Source organism: Callorhinchus milii, unplaced genomic scaffold, assembly GCF_018977255.1.
Source record: "Callorhinchus milii isolate IMCB2004 unplaced genomic scaffold, IMCB_Cmil_1.0 Scaffold16, whole genome shotgun sequence".
Classification (NCBI taxonomy): domain Eukaryota; kingdom Metazoa; phylum Chordata; class Chondrichthyes; order Chimaeriformes; family Callorhinchidae; genus Callorhinchus; species Callorhinchus milii.
This window is the reverse complement of record NW_024704757.1, coordinates 16,007,384-16,027,877: the sequence shown is the minus strand read 5'-3', so window position 1 is coordinate 16,027,877 and position 20,494 is coordinate 16,007,384. Positions and strand designations below refer to the sequence as shown.

The following is a 20,494-nucleotide window of genomic DNA, read 5'->3' as shown; positions in this document are numbered from 1 at the left end:
CAGCTCAGGTCCGAAACTCTGTCTGTCCAGCACCTTGAGACGTCCTCCCGATGTGAAAGGCGCTATACACATGTAATTTTGAGGTTGTTGTTGATTTATCCTGTGTGGTTTGAATTCCTTATTGCTGAACCCCAAGGATGGGGTACAGTTTAACGATGAGGGGATTTCTGACTCGGGACTTTACTTCTGGCTTCCCAACCAAAGCACAGCACCTCCAACAAGGCAGTGATAGCATAGCACCAGCACTGACACAAAGGAATTGATTCGAGAACACTGATCGTAAACATAAGAGAACATCAAACTCTTTAAAACATTCTTCCACTTGGGCTGCGATATTAGGTTTGTTTGGGATCCACCTACAGTGAATGATAATGGTTTTACACTTGCATTGAATGCCAACATTAAGGAACCAAAGTACTAGAAGATATGTATAAAGAAACATGTAAGACGAGATGTCTCACTCCATTCAGTGGCAGTCACCTTTTTTTTAATAAGATATTTCTTCTCCCTCTCTCTCTCTCTCTTTGTTATTTGGTTACCTAACCTCCATCCAGCCTTTCCAGCCTCCTCAGAGATTTGTGGGGTTTTTTGTGACATTCAATACAATACAAACATAGGTTTTGTTCTGAACCCATCTCGTCATGGGCCACATCACTTTCGGCTACTCCTTTTGCCAGAATCTTCCACTCCTTTGCTCTATTCGCTGTGATTTTCCTGATACATTTAATGATCAAACATCAAATGATCAATGACGATCAAATGTAAAGATTAAACAACAACAACTTGGATTTATATAGCGCCCTTCACATGGGGCAGCGTCTCGGAGCACTTAACACTTGGCGGAGCCTGACTCCGAGCTGGGGGGAGTGAGGAGGTGACCGTAAGCACGGCCGAAGAGGGAATCTGAAAGAAGGGAGAGAGGGGGCAAGGGCGGAGTTGTGAAGAGCTGGTTCTGATAACAAGTCTGGTTGTGAAGGCAGTTCGTTCAGTTATAAGTTTCCAGGTTTATTTTCCTCAAATGGGATTTCATCTTTTTGTCAATTCAATATAGTACGGGAGAAACAACCACATTAATTCATATTGTGTTTTAGTCCCCCAACAAAATCTGTCGTTCACTTCAAGACTGGATAGTGCTCTGCGTATGCAACTGGCTGCTGCGTATGCTTACAAACACACAGTCACTACACTTTCAAGAAAAAACTCTTTGAGATGACAAGGCCCTATACCAAATGCACGGATTATTACAGTAAAACTCACATAGACCTAATCTGTATAAATTATATAACCGCCTAAATCATACATCTGTCCAAGTTCCGTTTAAGAGTTTATAACTCTGTAAGTTTGACATAACTTGTACTTTGCATAAGTCTTATTAAATATATGGTCCCAACTGATATGACTGTTCTACTGGTTTACTGTTGTATTTATCTTGTCAAATATTTCTAAAGCTGTTTTATTTATTCATTTACTATTTATCCTTAATATAAAATATAAAATAGTGCTTCTAAAGCACTCGTTTAAGAGCACAGGTTTGTGGTGGTATTTTTTGAAATAACAACAGTTTCGGGTTGATAGGGGTGAGGAGGAAGAGAACCGAATAAAAACTGACATCCTAAGAGAGATCTACGGTCCTTGCATTTGCATTCGATATCGCGCCCTATCACGTCTTCAAGCCGTCTCAAAACGGTTCGCAGAATATATTGTAAAGTGAAGTGACTGTGCGTTTTGTGGATGAAATTGCAGGTCTCTCTCTTTGTGCAATGTTAGCAATCTCATTGTCCAGACACTGAGCTGACGTAGAGTAACCACACCCAGGTGAAGGAAAGTGTACATTATACATTGCTTGATCATTAAACCTCCCATCACAGCTCTGGCTGGAAGGAAGGTAAGTGCACTCACTCGCTCACTCATTCACTCCTTTATTTACTTAATTTGATAGAACTTCTGCTTGTTTCTTTGTTTGATTTCTTTTTTTCTTGCAAAAGGTTGCAAGGAAAAAAACGAAAGGGACACAGAACTGTCACAGTGGGGTGGGCTGAGATTGTATTAAATAGATAAGGGTATTCAGTTTTGGCAGATGTGTGTGTTCTGTGTTCTAAAAACCAGGAGAAATAGGATTTTTTTTAGGGAAAACGTCCGAAAAAGTATAGGGAATAGTTAACATTTGAGAGGAAGTAATTGATTTCAGGTTTACTGAGAGCTGAGACATTTTCAATGTGTTTAAGAGACATTTTCTAGTTTTAAAAATAAGATGTATAAAGTGTTCTATCCTTCAATGAGTTTATAAATTGGCTAACCCTAAAAGGCTGCATGTTTTCTTAAGCTTGAAAGGAGATTATAAGTTATAATAATAATATAATAATAATAATCCTCGCATTTGATATAGCGTTTTCATGTCGGGAGGACGTCCCAAAGCGCTTCACAGAACACACTGTAAAGTGAATTTACTGTATATTTGTGGGCGAACGCGGCAGCCAATTGCGCACAGCAATGTCCCACAAACAGTTGTAGATCGAAAATGACCAATTTATTATTGTTTTTGGTTTTGGAGGGATTATTAACTCTAATTCTCTAACTCATGTTCTCTAACTCATGCATGTAGTATCTATGCTCCATGGGTTAAATAAAAGAACAGGTGCTTTTTGTATTTGGTCAACAAAGCTGTGAACTAGTCCCTGAAAGAGATCATTCCACTAATTCTATTCTCACTAGTTAAGGGTGCCTTGAAACAGCATCTCAGAGAGAAAAAAAGGACATCAAGCCAGACAAAGGCAAAAACATTTTCGCAGGCAACTGAAATCTCAGCTTTGATGTTGAACCGAATGGCTCTTCTTTTAGAACGGATTTTAAAAAAAATTCATCTGAACTTTTGCAGTAGAGGGTTTTGGAAAGTTTGAGTAACTTGTTAGCAAAGGGCAAGTTATGGTCCTCGGGAATTAACGGGAGGCAACATTTTCATGTCGAGAGACATAATTTGTCTCGAGAAACTAGTGCTGCAGAACAATAATAATAATATTAATAAAAATAATCCTTGCATCCGCTATCGCGCCTTATCACATTGTGAGATGTCTCAAAGCACTTCACAGAATATACTGTAAAGTGGATTGACTGCATATTTTGTGGGCAAAACACGGCATCCGATTGCGCACAGCAGTGTCCCACAAACAGTTGTGGATTGAGTGACCAAATTATTATTATTATTTTGGAGCGATTATTACCCCATTAATGCAATGGAATTGGCCTCTAGACCTTCTCATAATATGTCTTTTTTTTGCACTAATCTGTCCTTGTGATTTTTTTTGATTTTTTGGGGGGGAAAGCACAATATCAAAAATCTTAAATGTTCATCTACAAAAATGCTCAACTTTACAGTAAATCCCATGAAGTTGAGACATTCTCCTGACAAGTGAAAAGTCCTGAATCAAATGTAAGGATCAATATTGTTGCTGTCCTCATTATAACGCACGCTAACCTAAAGCAAACCTCCTGTGCGCCGGGGTCTGAGCTGTTTCAAAAACATTTAGGAATTTGTTTGAGTTCCTCTAAATTTCTAAAGTTTCTATTGTGTTGTGCGCTGCCTATAAGTCAATAGATATGATTTGGGGGGCATTTCATGTGAGTTTGGATGACATGAGTCATAGAGGCACCTGTGCCCCCACTGACACTCCTGCAGTGTTTTGAAATCTGACAACAAGCAATTGCATTGGTGAAAGAAAATAAGAACGTAAAAAATGTGATTTTTCTCACCCTCCTGTGTTGCAGTCAAGCCACCTAACCTGTTTGGCCAGATATTCTAGGTCCCTCAAGGTGACTAACAGATATTGCAGAGATTCCGCTGATTTAGAAAGTTTGTCTCTATTGTTCAGGGAGATCAAGGGTGGGAGCGAAATATTCCAGGGTACGTGGTGTACAGGACACTAAACTCGGTGGGAGAGTGAGCTCTGAGGATGATGCAAAAAGATTGCAACGGGATATAGATAGACGAGGGGAGTGGGCGAGTAGGTGGCAGATGGAATTTAATGTGGGGAAGTGTGAAGTTATTCACCAAGGTAGAAAAAATAGAAAAACAGATTATTTTCTAGAGGGGGAGAGATTAGATAGTGTTAGTGTTCAGAGAGGTTTGGGTGTCCTTGTACACCAGTCTCAAAAAGTTAGTTTGCAGGTGCAGCAGCAACTGAGAAGGCGAACGGCACGTTAGCGTTCATTGCAAAAGGTTTAGAGTACAAGAGTAGGGAAATCTTGCTGCAACTGTATAGGGCCTTAGTGAGACCGACCGAGAGTATTGTGTGCAGTTTTGATCTCCTTATTTAAAAAAGGCACATACTTGCCCTCGAGGGGGTGCAGTGTAGATTCACTCGGTTAGTGCCTGGGATGAGGGGACTGACCTCTGAGGATAGGCTGAATAAACTGGGGCTATATTCTCCAGAGTACAGAAGAATTAGGGGAGATCTTATTGAAACATATAAGATTCTTAAAGGGCGGATAAAGTAGACACTGAGGGTCTGTTTCCCCGGTGGGAGAATCTATAACCGGGGGTCACAGTCTGAAAATGAAGGGTCAGCCTTTTAGAACAGAGTTGAGGAAACATTTCTTCACTCAGAGGGCAGTGAATTTATGGAATTCGCTACCCCAGAAGGCTGTAGATGTCAGTCCTTGAACATCTTCAAGGCTGAGACTGATAGCATTTTTAAAAAATAGAGGAATTAGGGGATATGGGGATAGAGTAGGTAATTAGAGTTAGGTCAGAACATCAGCCATGATCTTATCGAATGGCGGGGCACAGGCTCGAGGGGCCGAATGGCCGACTCCTGCTCCTAATTCTTATGTTCTTATGTTCTTAATATCCCAATATGTGGCTTGAACCCGTAAGCTTCTAATTTAGAGGCCAGAGGGCTACCAGCTAAACCAGGCTGACAACAACAACAACAAAATTCATTTGTATAACACCTTTCACATCGGGAGGATGTCCCAAGGCTCTGTACCTATTGGTCTAATTTGCTTTTATTGTTGATGGTTTCTCTCATGTTATAGAGATCTTTATGGAATGGTTCCATCCTATTCTCATATAAGTCACAAATACTTATTAGTTCAAATGGTTCAAAAGCGCGGCCACCAATGGTGGAACGGTGGGCACGAGGGACATGCAGGAGGCCAGAGCCAGTTGAGCCATTTTGTTACAAGGATAACCAATGTTGGAATGGACTTGCCCACAATGGTGCCGCTTGCAATTAAGCTGTGTCTTGGGGGTTAACAAAGATAGAGGTTACTGTGTGTCTGGCCTGTTCTGTTGCAAACTAGGAAGTTTCAGTCCCCGCACTAAAAAACTCGCCATTTTTAGCACTGATGTCACTGATCTTTATGTGCACAACATTTCAACAACAACGGCAACTTGCACTTATATATATATAGCACCCTGCACGCTGGGCGGCGTCTCAGAGCTTAACAATGATGGAGGTTGAGCCAGGAGGAGGGGCAGGTGACTGTAGGCACGGTCGAAAAGTGCAACCTGAAGATGGGGAAGGAGGGGGCGAGGCCAAGGATTTGATGGAGGGAGTTCTAAAATTTTGGGGCATAGCGGCTGAAGGCCCAGCCACCAATGGTGGAGCGGAGGATTCGGGGGACGTGGAGGAGGCCGGACCCAGTAGAGCGGAGGCAGCGGATACTGCTGTGGGGAGAGAGGAGGTTAGAGAGATGGGGGCAAGGAATGGAGGGACTTAAACGCTAGAGTGAGGATCTTGAAGTGGATCCGCTCTGTGACAGGAGCCAGTGGGGTTTGGCCAGGACTGGAATAATCGGGGTGTGGAGTTTGGTACGAGTGAGAATGAGGGCAGCGGAGTTTTGAATGCGCTGGATTTTGTGAACAGTGGAGGAGGGGAGACCGGCGAGAAAGGGGTTAGAGTACCTTCCCACAACATTGTATTCTCTGTTTGTTTAATGAGGGCAGATTTAATGAGGGCAGACAATCAGTTTTGGTATTGCAGAGGAATTGAACCTAATCTACATTGCTGCATGTGGCAATAATCTCATGATTTGAATATTCCAGCATGTTTTGCTTTGAGCCCTGGTATAAATAAGCATTGAGCCCTCAATGTTTTGCATTCAACCCGGACATGATAATTATCAACATCTATCTCTTGTTGTGTCTTTTTTTTGGTCAGCTCGGAGTTTCACATTCACTCGGAAACACATCACCATGTTTAAGGGTATCCAAACCAGACCGAGAATGTCGTATATGTATGCTACTTACACGTGGGACATTTCCCTCTGTTTGGAATGGAATGCGCACCTTGCTTACCTAATTCAGGTTCACCAGCGCCATCTCTATTGATTCCGCCTCAACAGCATTTTCTCGTTGTAAGACTTTCACTTGTATTTTGAAGGTAATAAGGAATTATGTAATGTAAGAAGCGTAATATTTGTAATAATTTGGCAGTTTTCAATCTGAGCTGAGCGTTGTTTGTTTGCAAACTCAAGGCAAGTTTTGTTTTGGGTGATTTTTTTTNAAAAACCCATAAAAATGACCCACAATTTCCCTTCTCTCCAGATGAAGTGTTGAGTCTGACTTGGGATAGACTTACGTTTCTGAGCGATGGGGACAAAGACGGACACTTTGGGGTGGCCTTGTCCTGGGATCTTCATAGTCACCATTGTGTTTGGTAAGCATGGGCCCATGTGTTTGAAAAGTGCTGAACAATAACAGCAGCTGAACATAATAACAGAATCACTATATTCTGGGTACAGTAACAGGGATTTGGCAACACACACGCACATGGAAACCCATGCTCCAAAGAGTATTCAAACCAGACCTAGAGTTCCACATATGCCTGCCTCCTACACTCATAGGTTTCTCTGTGTCTGGATTAAAATTTATCCCTTCCTCCTCAAAGGGACACACCCTTCTTGCCTAATCCCGGAAAGTATTCGGCGCAGGTTAGCTAGAGCCGAGGGTTGCGGACACCGGAGTGCGTGTTGGTCAAGGCTGCAGGGAGGGAAGCCTGTGGCCTCCGTTGACCTGTCTCTGAGGGCTCTGGAGGTGGCTTCACTGAGACATGTCTATTTGCCAGAGTCCCTCACAACAGGAGCCGGAATGCGATAGTGACCACAGAGAGTGAACAACGTCTCGCCAATAAATCATGGCAAATCTTCTAATTACATTTCCCCGTCACATCCCTTAATTTCCCTGGCGTCCCCCAGCAGAACCCCATTATAAGGCAGGGGTTGGGTGTCCATACAAAGCCGAACCAGCCTTCTAGTGAGGCACAAATGCCAGTCAGTGTGGTGCCGACCTCCCCGATCATGTAACTGGTGACTCCAATGGGATTGCGAACCAATGTTTGTGCCTTCAAGAGCAGAAAGGAAGCTGGATGGTAAAGGACGCTGTCTCTTCCACTGTAATCCTCTGAGACATCGCCATGTGTTATGCTGACGGAAAGAAAGTGACGACTTGGTTTAACATTATTGTTCTGGTATTTTATTGCAGGTTCCTTAGTGACGGTTGCTGATACAAAGTTGGTAAGTCATAGCTTGTGTAAGCATTCACTCTATTCATCTTGACGTTTAAACTTATGGTTGGAAAGACATTAAAATATCTTTTTGGTTTTTTTTGGTTTGTCAGGTGGACGGCTTTCTGTCGGGAGGTAAGTTTTGAGCAATTTTTCTTATTAATACTAAATATCGTATTCCAGTTTTCAAAAACAATAGCAACACACTCTTTAACTGATCATCTCTCCTTAATATTTTTCTTTTTCACGTTCAACAGAGCAAGCAATATGTGCAGGAAATAACAGGTATGTATAAGTGAGAGACATTGACATTTCAACGGTGACAATTATATAATGCCCTTCACGTCTCTCTCTCTTTCTTTCTTCTGCTTTGTTTACTTACACAATCCACAGTCACTAAACTTTACAGTGAAGTCCTGCGAATCTCTTTGAGACGTCTTCCTAACATAAATGACATTTTAATTTGTATCAGCGCTGGGAGAAATACGGATCTTAGTTTTAAAAGCCTCTGATTGTTTTTATGTAACTTGTTATACTGTCAATGTAATTATACAAAAATGTCATTTGTTTTCACAGTACCCTACTGGAATCGGAACTAGATTCTGGCAACATCAAAGATTTCTGTAAATTTACAGTTACGAAATATGCGTGTGCTCAGGTACGTTCCTTACAGGTCAGACATGGCAAGCGTTCAAATTGTGAATTATGTCAACCAGTTCGGATTAACGAGAGACAATGCACTAATTTGAAACTTAAGACCTTGGGGACTTTCAAACCTTCAAGTTCCTTCGAGTACTTGGCACGTGTTGGTGAGAGTCCAGGCTTGGGAAACCTTGTCTTTGCCATGGGGTAATAACCGCTGGCATTTAAAGCCGCATTCTTTGCCATTGAAAGCAAGCTTCCTGCTGCTTATCCAACAAGAACCACCCTACTTCAATTTAATTTAATCTCCTTGGAGACGGACAATGTAGTAATGTTATTGAAAAGGGACTTTAAAAAGACTCAGTCGGCTTCTCAAGCATCTGTGTAATTTAAATGGTGAGTAACTGATAATATTTCAACCATTTGATAGTCAACAAATAATTTGTAGCTTGGTAAAGGAATCGAGGGAATTAAGGGCTCAAAGAACCGCCTTCACTCAGAAGGTAATCAGAAGCTGCTTTGTGCTAAGGGTTTACTGAAGCTGAAACCGGAACAACATTTAAAAGGAAATTGGATAAGTATTTGAAGAGGAATAATTTTGTTTTGTTAGCCAGGTGTCTGACACTTGTGGAAACCCACCACCATGTTTCAGAGTCTCCAAACCAAAGTGAGAATTCCATGCATCCCACCTACACATGGAAATCCCAGAGATAGATTGTTGGAATGGAATGCGCTCTCTCCCTGTGCAGCTCATCCTGTTTATTATCTAATTCCAGAAAGTATTAGACACAGGTTGGCAAGAGCCAAGGGTTGGGGAGACCCCAGAATTTGAGGTAACTGCTGGAGTCTAACCAGCTAAACCCCACAGCTTGACATTAACATCACTGTCTGGCAAGCTTTCCAGCAAGGACCACGCTACCTGTTAGGGCTTTGGCTTGCAGGATAACAGGAGCTGAATGGGTGGATTCCCTGAACTCAGTGGCTGAGGACTGCCAGGCCTCATATTGGGCCTTTCCTCATTGATTATTGCTCATTGCTGTTGCAGGATAAATATTCACTGCTGTTTATCCACATCAAGGCAAAGAATGCAATTCTGAATGGCTGAGTATTGTGCACAATTGGTATTTACATAGAGCACAACAGGCTGTTGATTACTGAACTCACTGACCTTGATGCAGTAGAAACGGGAGATCTGTATACCTTTGTGTTTCCTCTCAGCCTCCGCTGCTGGCGAAACTGACCCCCGAGAATCTGACCCTCATCCTCCACTGTTTTGTGGTGACGAGGCCAGTGGGCAGCTCGGAGCAGAATGCCACCATCCTCTTCATTCAGAAGCTCAGCCAACAGGAACTGGAGGACGCGCTGGAAAGACTGAACGGGAAGGTAACATAATAATAATAATTCTTGTGTTTTATCAAGTCGTGGAGATGCCTCAAACCAAAACCTGTTCACAGATGCCCAGACATGTCCAAACTCACCCTAACTGGAAATGAAGGGCAACACTCTCCTCTTTTGAAATAGATTCACCATTTCTTTTAACGTTCATCTGAATGGCAGACGATACCTTGGTTTAATGACAAAACCAAACAGGCGGCAGCTCCGACAATGCAGAGCCCCATCCGTGTCCGCAGTGCTGCACATTTTACAATTGAACGTATGTGTGTGGTGTGTGCATATGTGTGTGTGGTGTATGTGTGGTGTGTATGTGGTGTGTATGTGTTTGGTGTGTGTGTGTGTGTGTGTATATATGTGTGTGGTGTGTGTGTATATGTGCGTGTGGTGTATGTGTGTGTGTGTGTGTGGTGGGTGTGTGTATGTGGTGTGTGTGTATGTGGTGTGTGTGTGTATGTGTTTGGTGTGTGTGTGTGTGTGGTATGTGTGTGTGTGTGTATGTATTGGCTGTACCAGTACAGGCTTTGGAGGAGCCCTGGGCGACACTGCTTATGATTGTGGTCTTTGACCAATTAATGAACACCAGTGACGCTTGCTTATACTGTATATTGATAAACCGGATTGTCTGGGCCAACCCAAAATTGAGAAAAAAGGGTGAGATACAGTAAATGACAATGTAGACATAAGCATAGACAGCTGAGGATATGTTTGAGATCTATGGTCAGCAGAAGAACATGGATCCATCTGCAGGTTGCAAGTCAGGGCTTAAGCTCTGAGGTCAGAGCTGGCGTTGGTGGATCCAGTGATAAGTTTAAGGATTTCAGATCTTCCTGGTCTTGAGGTAAATCGATCTTGATTTTTATTACCTGTTGCAAACATGCCGCAAGGCATCATCACCCCTGTCTGTGGGCATGACTTTCCTGGGATCTGAAACAAACGTACAAAAACACAGGAAAAATGGAAAATTGAGAAAAACTATCTCCTACGAGGCAATTGTTATTTGCAAGGGATGTGTTGTGAAACGGTTTATTTGTTTTCCATTCACTGCATATTTCAAAACTATTTGGCACAGAGAAGAAATACCAAAATTGTTACACCAACTAATTGCATTTGAACAGCACTAATCATCAAAATACAAAGTGGAGTCCTGTAGCTCAGTGGTTAGAGCACTCGCTTTGCCAGTGAGAGACCTGAGTTCAATTCCCGGCAGAGGGCGAAACCTTGGGCAAGTTTCCTTACTCCACACAGAGCCTAATAATAATCCCTCCAAAACCAAAAACAATAATAAATTGGTCATTTTCAATCTACGACTGTTTGTGGGACATTGCTGTGCGCAATTGGCTGCCGCGTTCGCCCACAAATATACAGTCAATTCACTTTACAGTGTGTTCTGTGAAGCGCTTTGGGACGTCCTTCCGACGTGAAAAGCGCTATATCAAATGCAAGGATTATTATTATTATTATTATTATAAAGGACTGCTTGTCATGCTGCTGCTACTGGACTGATTTATTAACCTGAGGAAAGTGAAGTGAAACCTGCCTTGAATTTCCTGCTTCATACAGAACTAGGAAACTTGGCGCTATTAACATCATGAAACAGATGGTTGGCTCTGCAGGAACATTAAAGAATGGCCCGCCAGACAGACAGGCCGAGAGGGGGCGGGCTGGGGTGGGACAAGGAGCTCAGCTTGACGTGCCATGTCAATGATAGATCACTTCCCCCTCCCCTCCCCACTCAACTGAAACCCTCTCCTCAAGTTGCTGTCATCATAGTGTGAAATCACTTCCACACACACTATCCTTCAGGGTCACGTAAAAAGCAAGAGTGGTAGGTGGTTAAATCCACCACTAAGTGGTAATAGATACATCAGTAGCCCGCGGAGGAGTGTTAAGAGTTGCTAAGAGTAGAACGGAATTAAAGTGGTCACATTACGCTCGGAATGCTACGTTACTGTGCGATAAATCACATCTTTCTGTGGACTGTAACTGGACCAGTTAAAGTGCTCTGCGACGCTACCCCATGTGAAGGGCGCTATATAAATACAAGTTGTTGTTGTTCAGTGGGGTTTAGCTTCCTGGCTGAAGGACCATAATGGTTTGCTCTCCACAAACAATTGCTTTGTGATTTGCGCAGATCAATGATACAGCACGGATTCCGCTGGAGGCCAAAGAGGCCTTTCTCACTGCCTTGTGTGAGAGATGGAAATTCGACATAAACTTCAAAAACGTGACGTTTCTGGAGAACTTGTTTCAGTTGTTCAGACCATTCATTGCTGGCATTTCCCAACCCATCCTGGAGTCCTTTCACTCCCAGAACATGTCGTGTGAGAGCTTCCAGGCTGTGTAAGTAACATCTGTCTGCATTGCTAACAATAACCGAAATGTTCAAGAATCTCTTATAATACTTTTATCATCTTGCTTACGTGGCTATTCAGTGAAACTTGCATAAATCTGTACAAATCGTATGATCGCCTAAGTCGTACATCTGCCCAAGTCCCGTTCAAGAGTTTATATTCCATGCAAGTTTGATGCAACTCATACTTTGCATAAGTCATATTAAATGTACGGTCCCAACTGATACGACTTATGTGAGATTCACTGTATAGTATATGTATATCCCAGATCATGTCCAAATACATCAAAAGCCAATACTCTTCAATATAACATCAACACTTGAGAGTTTTAGGTGAATTAATATGATACAAGTGCATTCATTCAGCGCAGTGAATTGTCAAATTGCCATGATAATAACAGTATAATGTTATCAGCAATAACGCCTCTTGTGATAATCTTACACATTGATAGCGACCGTTTTATTACTGGAGTTCCTATGCTCTTATGACGTCAGAAGAATTTCTAGCCTGTAAATCATTCATTCCTCTCACTAATATCTCACTAATATCTCTCCCAAGATGGAAGATTGGGGTCATAGCAACATAGGAACAGGAGGAGGCTATTCAGCCACTCGAGCCAGTTCTGCCATTGTATAAAATCATGACTGATCTGTACCTCAACTCCAATTGCCCTCCCTTGACCCATATCCCTTCATACCCTGACCTAACAAACATATACCTTGGCCTTGGAATTTCATAGCACTTAATAGGGAGATCTTGTTGCCTGAACATCACAGCAGTTTTCAGCTACAGCAAACGTGATAGAAATGGCTTGGTGACCGAGAATCGTAGCTGATGGTATTTATTTCTGTTTGTGATACTCACCATGTTCACATTTGTCTCTTTAAATGTTTTGGGGGAATCAGTGTTCACGGATTCAATGCAAGTTTGTCTGAGATGCCGGCAACCACGAAGAGTATTGTAGAGACATGGATCTTCAGATCTATTGATGTCATAGGTAAGTCATGGGGTGGGGAGGTGGTGGAGGAAGAGAGAGCGTGGGGAAGGGAGGGAGGGAGAGAGAGAAGGAAAGGAGGGAGAGAGGGAAGGAAAGGAAGAGAGAGAGAGAGAAAGAGAGAGAGAGAGAAAGAAGGAAGAAGCGAGAGAGAGAGTAAGCAAGAGAGGTGCAGATGAAGATGGGCATTTGATTTTCAGAAAAAAAGTAGACACCAATTCTCAGTTCAACAGTAAAATCTCAGTTAGTGGTAGGTGTATTTTCAAAACGTTTTGCAGATTTAAGATGGTTACCTGAGTGAATTATAGGATGATTCATTGCAAATCTCTCAGCTGGTGCAGCTAACGTACTTGGTCTGTTACCCCCAGGTGCTGATTGCTTCACCAAGAGCAGTGGCTCCAGAGACTGGCTACTGAAAAACTGGGGTCTGATCAGCGATCTCATTTGGAAAGAGAATTTCACCGATTCCTACATGAATTCCACTGAAGTAAGTCAGATCCCAAAACAGTTTGGGGATTGTACAGGTGCTGGCAAATATTTTGAACTCACTCGTGTATAAAGAGAGTTTCTCCCAGTGTCCTGGCTGACAATGCTCCCAAATAAAATTGGTCATAAACTTTAAGGCTGTTTGTGGGTTGTTTCTGTGAGCAAATTGAATGCCATCTTCATGCATAAAAGTCACAGTCCACAGTTTTTCACCCTGATATTGTACACCTAATTGTAACCTTATCCTCACCATTGGGGTGGGGGGAGATGGGGACTGACATAGCAGGGAGATGACAATTAGGTGGATTGCAGGAGCATATCAGTTTGTCTCTGTTTAACTGAAGTCTTTTACTTCTACTGCGCCTGAGACAATGAGTGTTGTTGAGTGCCAGCTAGCTGGTACTAATGCCATGGTGATGCTTCATGCCCTGTTGTCTGTAAATTTGTTCCAGGTCGTGGTTCCAATCGTTCAGAATGACGTTGTGAGAGACACCATTCTGAGTGGCATATTCCAGCAATTGACACCCCTCTTTCAAACCTTCACCCCCTTGGACTTCACTGATTGGTTCCAGGTCAAGTTACCGCCGCTCCTACCCAGCATCAAGTCCGACGAGTTGGCCAACATTCCTACGAATATAACCTGTGAATCCTACCAAGCCATGTGAGTCTTCCCACAATGATAATAATCCTGGTATTTGATATAGCGCCTTATCAAGTCATTGAGATGTTTCAAAGCACCTTACAGGATATACTGTAAAGTGGATCGATTGTGTATTTTGTGGGCAAAACGCAGCACCCAGGTGCCCACAGCAGTGTCCCACAGACAGCCATGGAGTGGTGACCAATTTTTTTATTAGTGGGATTGTTGGCCAGGACACCAGGAGAGGGCAACTCCTTTCTCTTTTTGAGCAGTGCCATGGGATCCTTAACGTCCGCCTTGACAGGCAAACTGGACCTCGGTTTCACGTCCCATTTGTTGAACGATCCACTGAGAGGGTAATGGATGAGGCACTGATTGAATCTGATTCCTGCATTTATCTCCACAGAGTGAAAGGGTTGTCCAGTGTACACCTCAACCTGACAGTGACTCAGTCTCTGGACATCTTCAACTTTGGGAAAAACTTCCTGAGCTTCCAACTCAAATCATCAGGTAACGTAACAGCAAGTCACCAAAGCTACATCACCAAAACTGGCCGATGTGTTGAAAGCATTTGCTCTGTGTGTGAAGCATTGTTGTTGGGGGTGGGAGGTTAGTTATTTCATTGCGAAAGGACACTTGTGCTGTTTAAGGAGAAGAGAAAGGTAAATACTCTGATCTAGTAGGTTATCTGTCACCACAGTATTGTACAAGTACCAGGAGTTGGAAGGAGGTAGGAACTGCACTGCAGCTTCTGAAGGGGGAGATAACTTCATGTTTGGGCTTCAGCCTTCACCAGATCAATGCTGATCAGGTATCAGACACACAACGTTTAACTTGGGTCACGACGGAGACTGGGGAAGATAAGCCCAATTGATCTTGGGCTTTCAGACTACTCACTCAACTGTCTTCCCATTATGGTATCAAACTATTTCTTGAACGACTCCAGTGACCTAGCCTCTAATAGCCTTTACTGTAGCCTGTTCTATCGCTGTGTGGAGATGTACATCCCAGCTTTCTCTCTCAGATGCCCACTGACCTGCTTGTGCCGCGCCATCATACTCTGTATTGCTGAATGCCCACGGACCTCAGTGAGAATGATTCAGTAACAGACACTCTGCAACCTCAGGGACAGGAGCTTCTGTGCAAGGCAACCAGCAGTAGACTGAAACAAGCTGTTGTGTTGGGCGAATGGAGCGAGTAGCCGTATAGAAATGTGACTGTTGTGTTGAGACTGACATGTGTCCTTTCCCCCTGCAGATTCCCACAGTGCTGCATGTACCACCAACACTAACGGAAGCCGGGAATGGGTGTTGAAGAACTTTGTTGGATTCATGGCAGAATTCTCCATCAGAGACCTCTTGGCTCTCAACAAGAATTTTTCCGGCGTAAGTCATTTTTTGAATTTTTTTTCTTTGGCCAGCCGGGTGCTGACACCTGCGGAGACCCATCACTGTTGCTTAAGCGTCTACAAACTAAGCTGAGATTTCCATGCATCCCACATACACATAGTAATCCAGAGATAGATTGTTGGAATGGAATGGGCACTCTCTCTCTCTCTCTCTCTCTGGAGGGATGCCCCCTGCTTACCTAATTCTGGAAAGTGTTAGGCGCAGGTTGGCAAAAGCCAAGGCTTGGGGAGAGCCCAGAGTGTGTGTTGGGGTAACTGCTGGAGTCTAACCAGTTAAAACCACACAGCTTGCATTTGCTAACACTCTCTGGCAAGCTTTCCCTGCTGCGTTTCCAGCTGGTACCTGTTAGGGCTTGGGCTTGCAGGAGCTGATTGGTAGCATTCCCTGTCTCCAGTGACTGGAGACAGTATATATAAATACACTTTGTTTTTTTTGTTTGTGTTTTGAAGTCAGATTGTGGTTTCACTAGGAAAAAAAACCCTTTTGTCTCTCCAGTTCGAACTGTTGGACCTTCTGACCCCCAAGCAGCTGGGGGAGCTGACAGTGAACTCCAGTGCATTACACAACACAGATGATATCAAGATGATCATCGACTCACTTTCAAACAGGAGTTATAGTGACCTGGTGGTGTATTTGACCCAGTTTATCACTGATGCCAAAGCGGTAAGAATAACTTTTATTTAACTGTGAAAGTTTTGGAGTTTAAGACCGCTTCTTCCATTTCACTCGTAAGTGAAATGGCAGTTTATCTTCCTACACCTGCCCCAGTGTATATTTTGTGGGAGAAACATGACAGCCAATCACACACGACAGTGCCCCACAAACAGTCGTGGATTGAGTAACCAAATTTTTAATATCAAATGCGAAGATTATTATTATTACTTTGCGTGTTGTTTCAGATGGGAGTCACAACCATTCAGAACTCTACAGTGAGGGAAATGATGCTGAGCAGTTTCCTGCAACTCCTGAGACCCTTCTATCAGACATTCAAAGCCGCAGACTATGAGCAATGGTTTCAGACTAATCTGTGGCTCGTGCTGCCCAGCATTACAGGGCAGGACCTCTCTGCCATCCCCACTAATATCTCATGCCAATCATATCAAGCTATGTGAGTATATGTGCCGAATTTATTCAGCTGGTTCACAGACTCTTCGGCCCATCTGATCTCATCTCTCTAGATCACCCACCTTCACATTAATAGCATCGAGCTGCTCCTTAAGTGAGGCCAGGTCAGGACCACAGCATACAACAACAACAACAAGATTCCATTTATAGAGCGCCTTTCACTTACGGAGGACGTCCCAAGGCGCTATACAGTTGGGTCAGGACCCGAGCATTGGGGAAATGGTCAGGGTGAGGGAAGGGAGGGAGCGAGGAGGGGGTAGAGAGCCGAGAGTGGAGCTGAAGGCACGGTCAAAGAGAAAGGTCTTGAGACCGGCCTTGAAGGAGGAAAGGGAGGAAGCGGCGAAGGTTCTGACCACTGAGTGATAGTGAAACCTCTGCTTTGCATAAGTCTCTCGGTCAATACAACAACAACAACAACAAGATTCCATTCATAGAGCGCCTTTCACGTCGGGAGGTTGCTGTGCTAAGTCAACATTAGCTTAGTGAATTACATGATCACACTAGGCTCTGGCATTTGCAAAGTCAGAGTCAAATAAGATATTTCAATGCTTTAATTTCACAATACCTGTTTGTATCGTCTTAAGCCAAGCCTATTTACGTAAGGCTGTTTAACCAACTTGATGCAGGTTGATAACGCTTCTAATAATAATAATAATAATGTTTGCATTTGAGATGTGTAGGCAGAGGTGCCGTTCTTCAGGTGAAACATTAAGCTGAGGTCCTGACAAATACAGTCACTACACTTGACGACAATTTCCCTGTGAAGTGCCTTGAGATTCTTAAGATGCAATATTAAATTGGAAGGATTATTATTAAGGGTAGATCTCCAAGTGCATTGAATCATAATATTAATAATAAATAAGAACTAATCTTTACATTTGATATAGTGTCTTTCACACTAGGAGTGTGTCTCAAAGGGCTTCACAGGATACACATGCAAAGTAAATTGACTGTGTGCTTTGTGGGCAAAACATGGCAACCAATTGTGCACAGCAACGTCCCACAAACGGGGATTGAGTGACCCAACCACACAGTGTATCAATCACCCTTTGTAGGGATCAATGTAACTGCACAAGGCATCGAGGTGCCTCCACAAGGAAAATACATCAGTCTGAATATGTTGTTTTGATGTTCACAGAATGAAAGGTCTGGCCAGTGTGTACCTGAACCTAACAGTGTCACAGTACATGGAGATCTACAACTTCAGCAGAGCCTTTCAGGCCTTTCAATTCGAATCATCAGGTAAGGTGTCAGTTACGTGCCTGTCAACATCAGCTCTTCATTGTCAATGTAAACAGAGTCAGCAGGAAACCACGTCTAAAGGACTCTGTGAAGCAACGTGGGTTGGGAAATGAGGCACTGAATTCCAGTGAAACTCAGTGTTCTTAAAGGGCAATAATGCTTTCAGGCTAATCATCTCAGGCATAAAGGTTGCAGTGGAGATGTGCATCTGTCCAGATGGAGGCACTGTGAAGGGTGTTCTACAAATGCAAGTTGTTGTTGTTGTACCTGACTAGAAAGCATTTGACCATCAGCTCCGTTGATGGATGCTTGTCTTCTGTCTGGTTCATGAACTCCCTTAAGACTGCATCAGTTCTGTCAGAAATGTAACGTTGCTGAGAAACCACAAAGGCGTAACCCTTACCCTGAATGTTCTGCAGCTCTTGTCTCTTCCGCTAAGTTGAACAAATGCGGCAACTGGTCAGTGCAGCATGCCTTCACCTTCATCACTCAGCTCCTCAACAGCGCGGCCTTCACCCTGGACAAGCACGTGTCTGTGGTAAGTGATGTAGGATGTCACCGCGGGGCATTTTAAACCTGGCCGTGGATTCCTGTAGCTCAGTGGTTAGAGCACTCACCTCGCAAGAAAGAGGACTTAGGTTTGATTCTCGGACAAGGTGAAACCTCGGGCAAGTTTCCTTACTCCACACACACACACACACCTCTGTTTACCTCGCAGTAAGTAGGAACCCGCTTGTTAGTCGATTGGCGGATCCTTTTACTGGGGGTAATTATCCCATCAAATCAAATAACTAATAATAATTTTGTCACTCAATCCATGACTGATTGTGGGACAGTGCTGTGCACAATTGGTTGCCCCATTTCACTCACAAAATATACAGTATATTCTGTGAAGCTCTTGGAGACATCTCGAACACATGATAAGGCCCTATATCGAATGCAAGGGTTATTATTATTCTCCGACTGTCCTTTTCTCCCTCCCTCTCTGCAGATTGACCTGTTGGCCAACCTGACTCCACAGCAGCTCTCCAGCCTGACCCAGCTCGCCAATGCTTTGAACAACACTGCTGACGTCCAGATGATCATTGACCTGCTCACCAACAGAAACTTCAGTGACCTGATCGCCTTCATTACCCAATTCACTAAGGATTTCCACTCGGTGAGACAGGTTTCTTTCCCCCTTTACATTATCAGCTTGGTCAGGAGGACATCTCGATGTACTTCACAGGCTATTACTGTACACCGTGTCCACAAGTCCTGTCACCCCATGTTTTTTTCCCCTTACAGTGCGCTGACCAACAACTGAAACATGTGGAAGAATAATGATAATTGTATTGAGAAGTACTTAGTTAATTGTATTCAGGACAAGTGTTTAACTGTATTTACATGTCCAGAGGATCAAAGTGAGTCTGTGCGAGTGAGTCTGAGCGCCATCATTTTCAAGGCAGATAATGATCCGTTGCCATCATCAGTGCCACAGATTCCATAACATGGATAGAGTGAATGAGGAAGTGAAATGCAACTCCGACAGCTTGTTTCAGCTCCTCTGTGGTCTCATATTGCTGTTGTGTAACAGGGGTGTAAGGGGACTTTGTGGACACCCTGTCAAGTGTACTGATGTAACACCTCTGTGCATTTTATCAGCCACGAGTACACGACTGGTGTTTCTGTCTAGCATTCTGACTTGGAATGACAGCACCATAGATAGGAGTACTTCCAACAAGCTCAGCGCTGCAACAACAAGTTGCATTTACACAACACCTTTCATGTCAGGAGGACGCCCCAAGGTGCTGGACAGTCAGGGATTTGGACCCGAGCTGGGGGTTGGATTGGGAGGGGTGGAGGGCAAGGAGAGTGGGGGGGTAGGAGGGTGACTGAAGATGCGGTTAAGAGGAGGGAATTGAGATGTGCCTTGAAGGAGGCAGCGGAGGGGGCGAGGCGAAGGAACTGGGGGATGGAGTTCCAGAAGGTGATGTGGAGTTTCAGCGTAGAGATGTGTGTTGCTAAACAGGCAAGTGGAAAACTAGACATTAACAACATTAACATTGCTTTTCACACCTTGTTTTCAGATGGACCCTAATGGCTTCCTGAACCCGACAGTGAGGGACCTGATACTGAGGAGTCTCCTGGAGCAGCTCCAGCCCCTGTTTGCCACGTTTAACACCAGTGACTTTGTCGAGTGGTTCCAGATGAAGTTAAAGCTGCTGCTACCCGGGATAACAGGCCATGAGCTCGCCTCCATCCCCACCAACATATCGTGTGAGGCGTACCAAGCCATGTGAGTGTGCGGGGAGGGGGGGGCACGAGACAAGTGTGCGGGTGGGGGGAACCTGGTGGGTTGTCGAGGGGAAATTGGTCAGAAGGCGATCTTTCTGTGTGTGTCACTGTGTTCTAACACTGATAGCCCAAGCTGTTGGTCGCGCTCAGCCATGGTTTCCATGACGTGACAGAGATTGGAGCAACAGACAGAGTCCGATGCCTTCGTATATTAGTCTCTATATCGCTTTGCTATGAGCCCCGTTATAGGTCCCTTCGTTAGATTACTGCCTGGCTTAAAGCCCGTGTTTACTGTGGATCCATGCTAACCACAATGGGCAGGCAGTGTGTGCCTGAGCACTTGGTAATAATAATAATATTAATAATCCTTGCATTTGATATGATGCCTTAGCATGTCTTTGAGACGTCTCAAAGTGCTTCACAGACTATAC

At 43.8% G+C, this 20,494-nt stretch overlaps 1 protein-coding gene across 1 annotated transcript; it reads left to right on the top strand.

The window, feature by feature from the left end:
• Nucleotides 1-1,869: 1,869 nt before the first annotated feature.
• On the top strand, nucleotides 1,870-15,816 carry LOC103186887. Its single transcript, XM_042341187.1, has 14 exons — nucleotides 1,870-1,885; nucleotides 6,545-6,656; nucleotides 7,481-7,512; nucleotides 7,616-7,637; nucleotides 7,760-7,787; nucleotides 8,079-8,160; nucleotides 9,363-9,527; nucleotides 11,671-11,879; nucleotides 12,796-12,887; nucleotides 13,253-13,371; nucleotides 13,823-14,031; nucleotides 14,417-14,520; nucleotides 15,268-15,395; nucleotides 15,784-15,816. Exons 2-14 carry the CDS (start codon nucleotides 6,590-6,592, stop codon nucleotides 15,814-15,816), a joined length of 1,290 nt encoding a protein of 429 aa, XP_042197121.1. The 5' UTR covers nucleotides 1,870-1,885; nucleotides 6,545-6,589.
• Nucleotides 15,817-20,494: the final 4,678 nt, after the last annotated feature.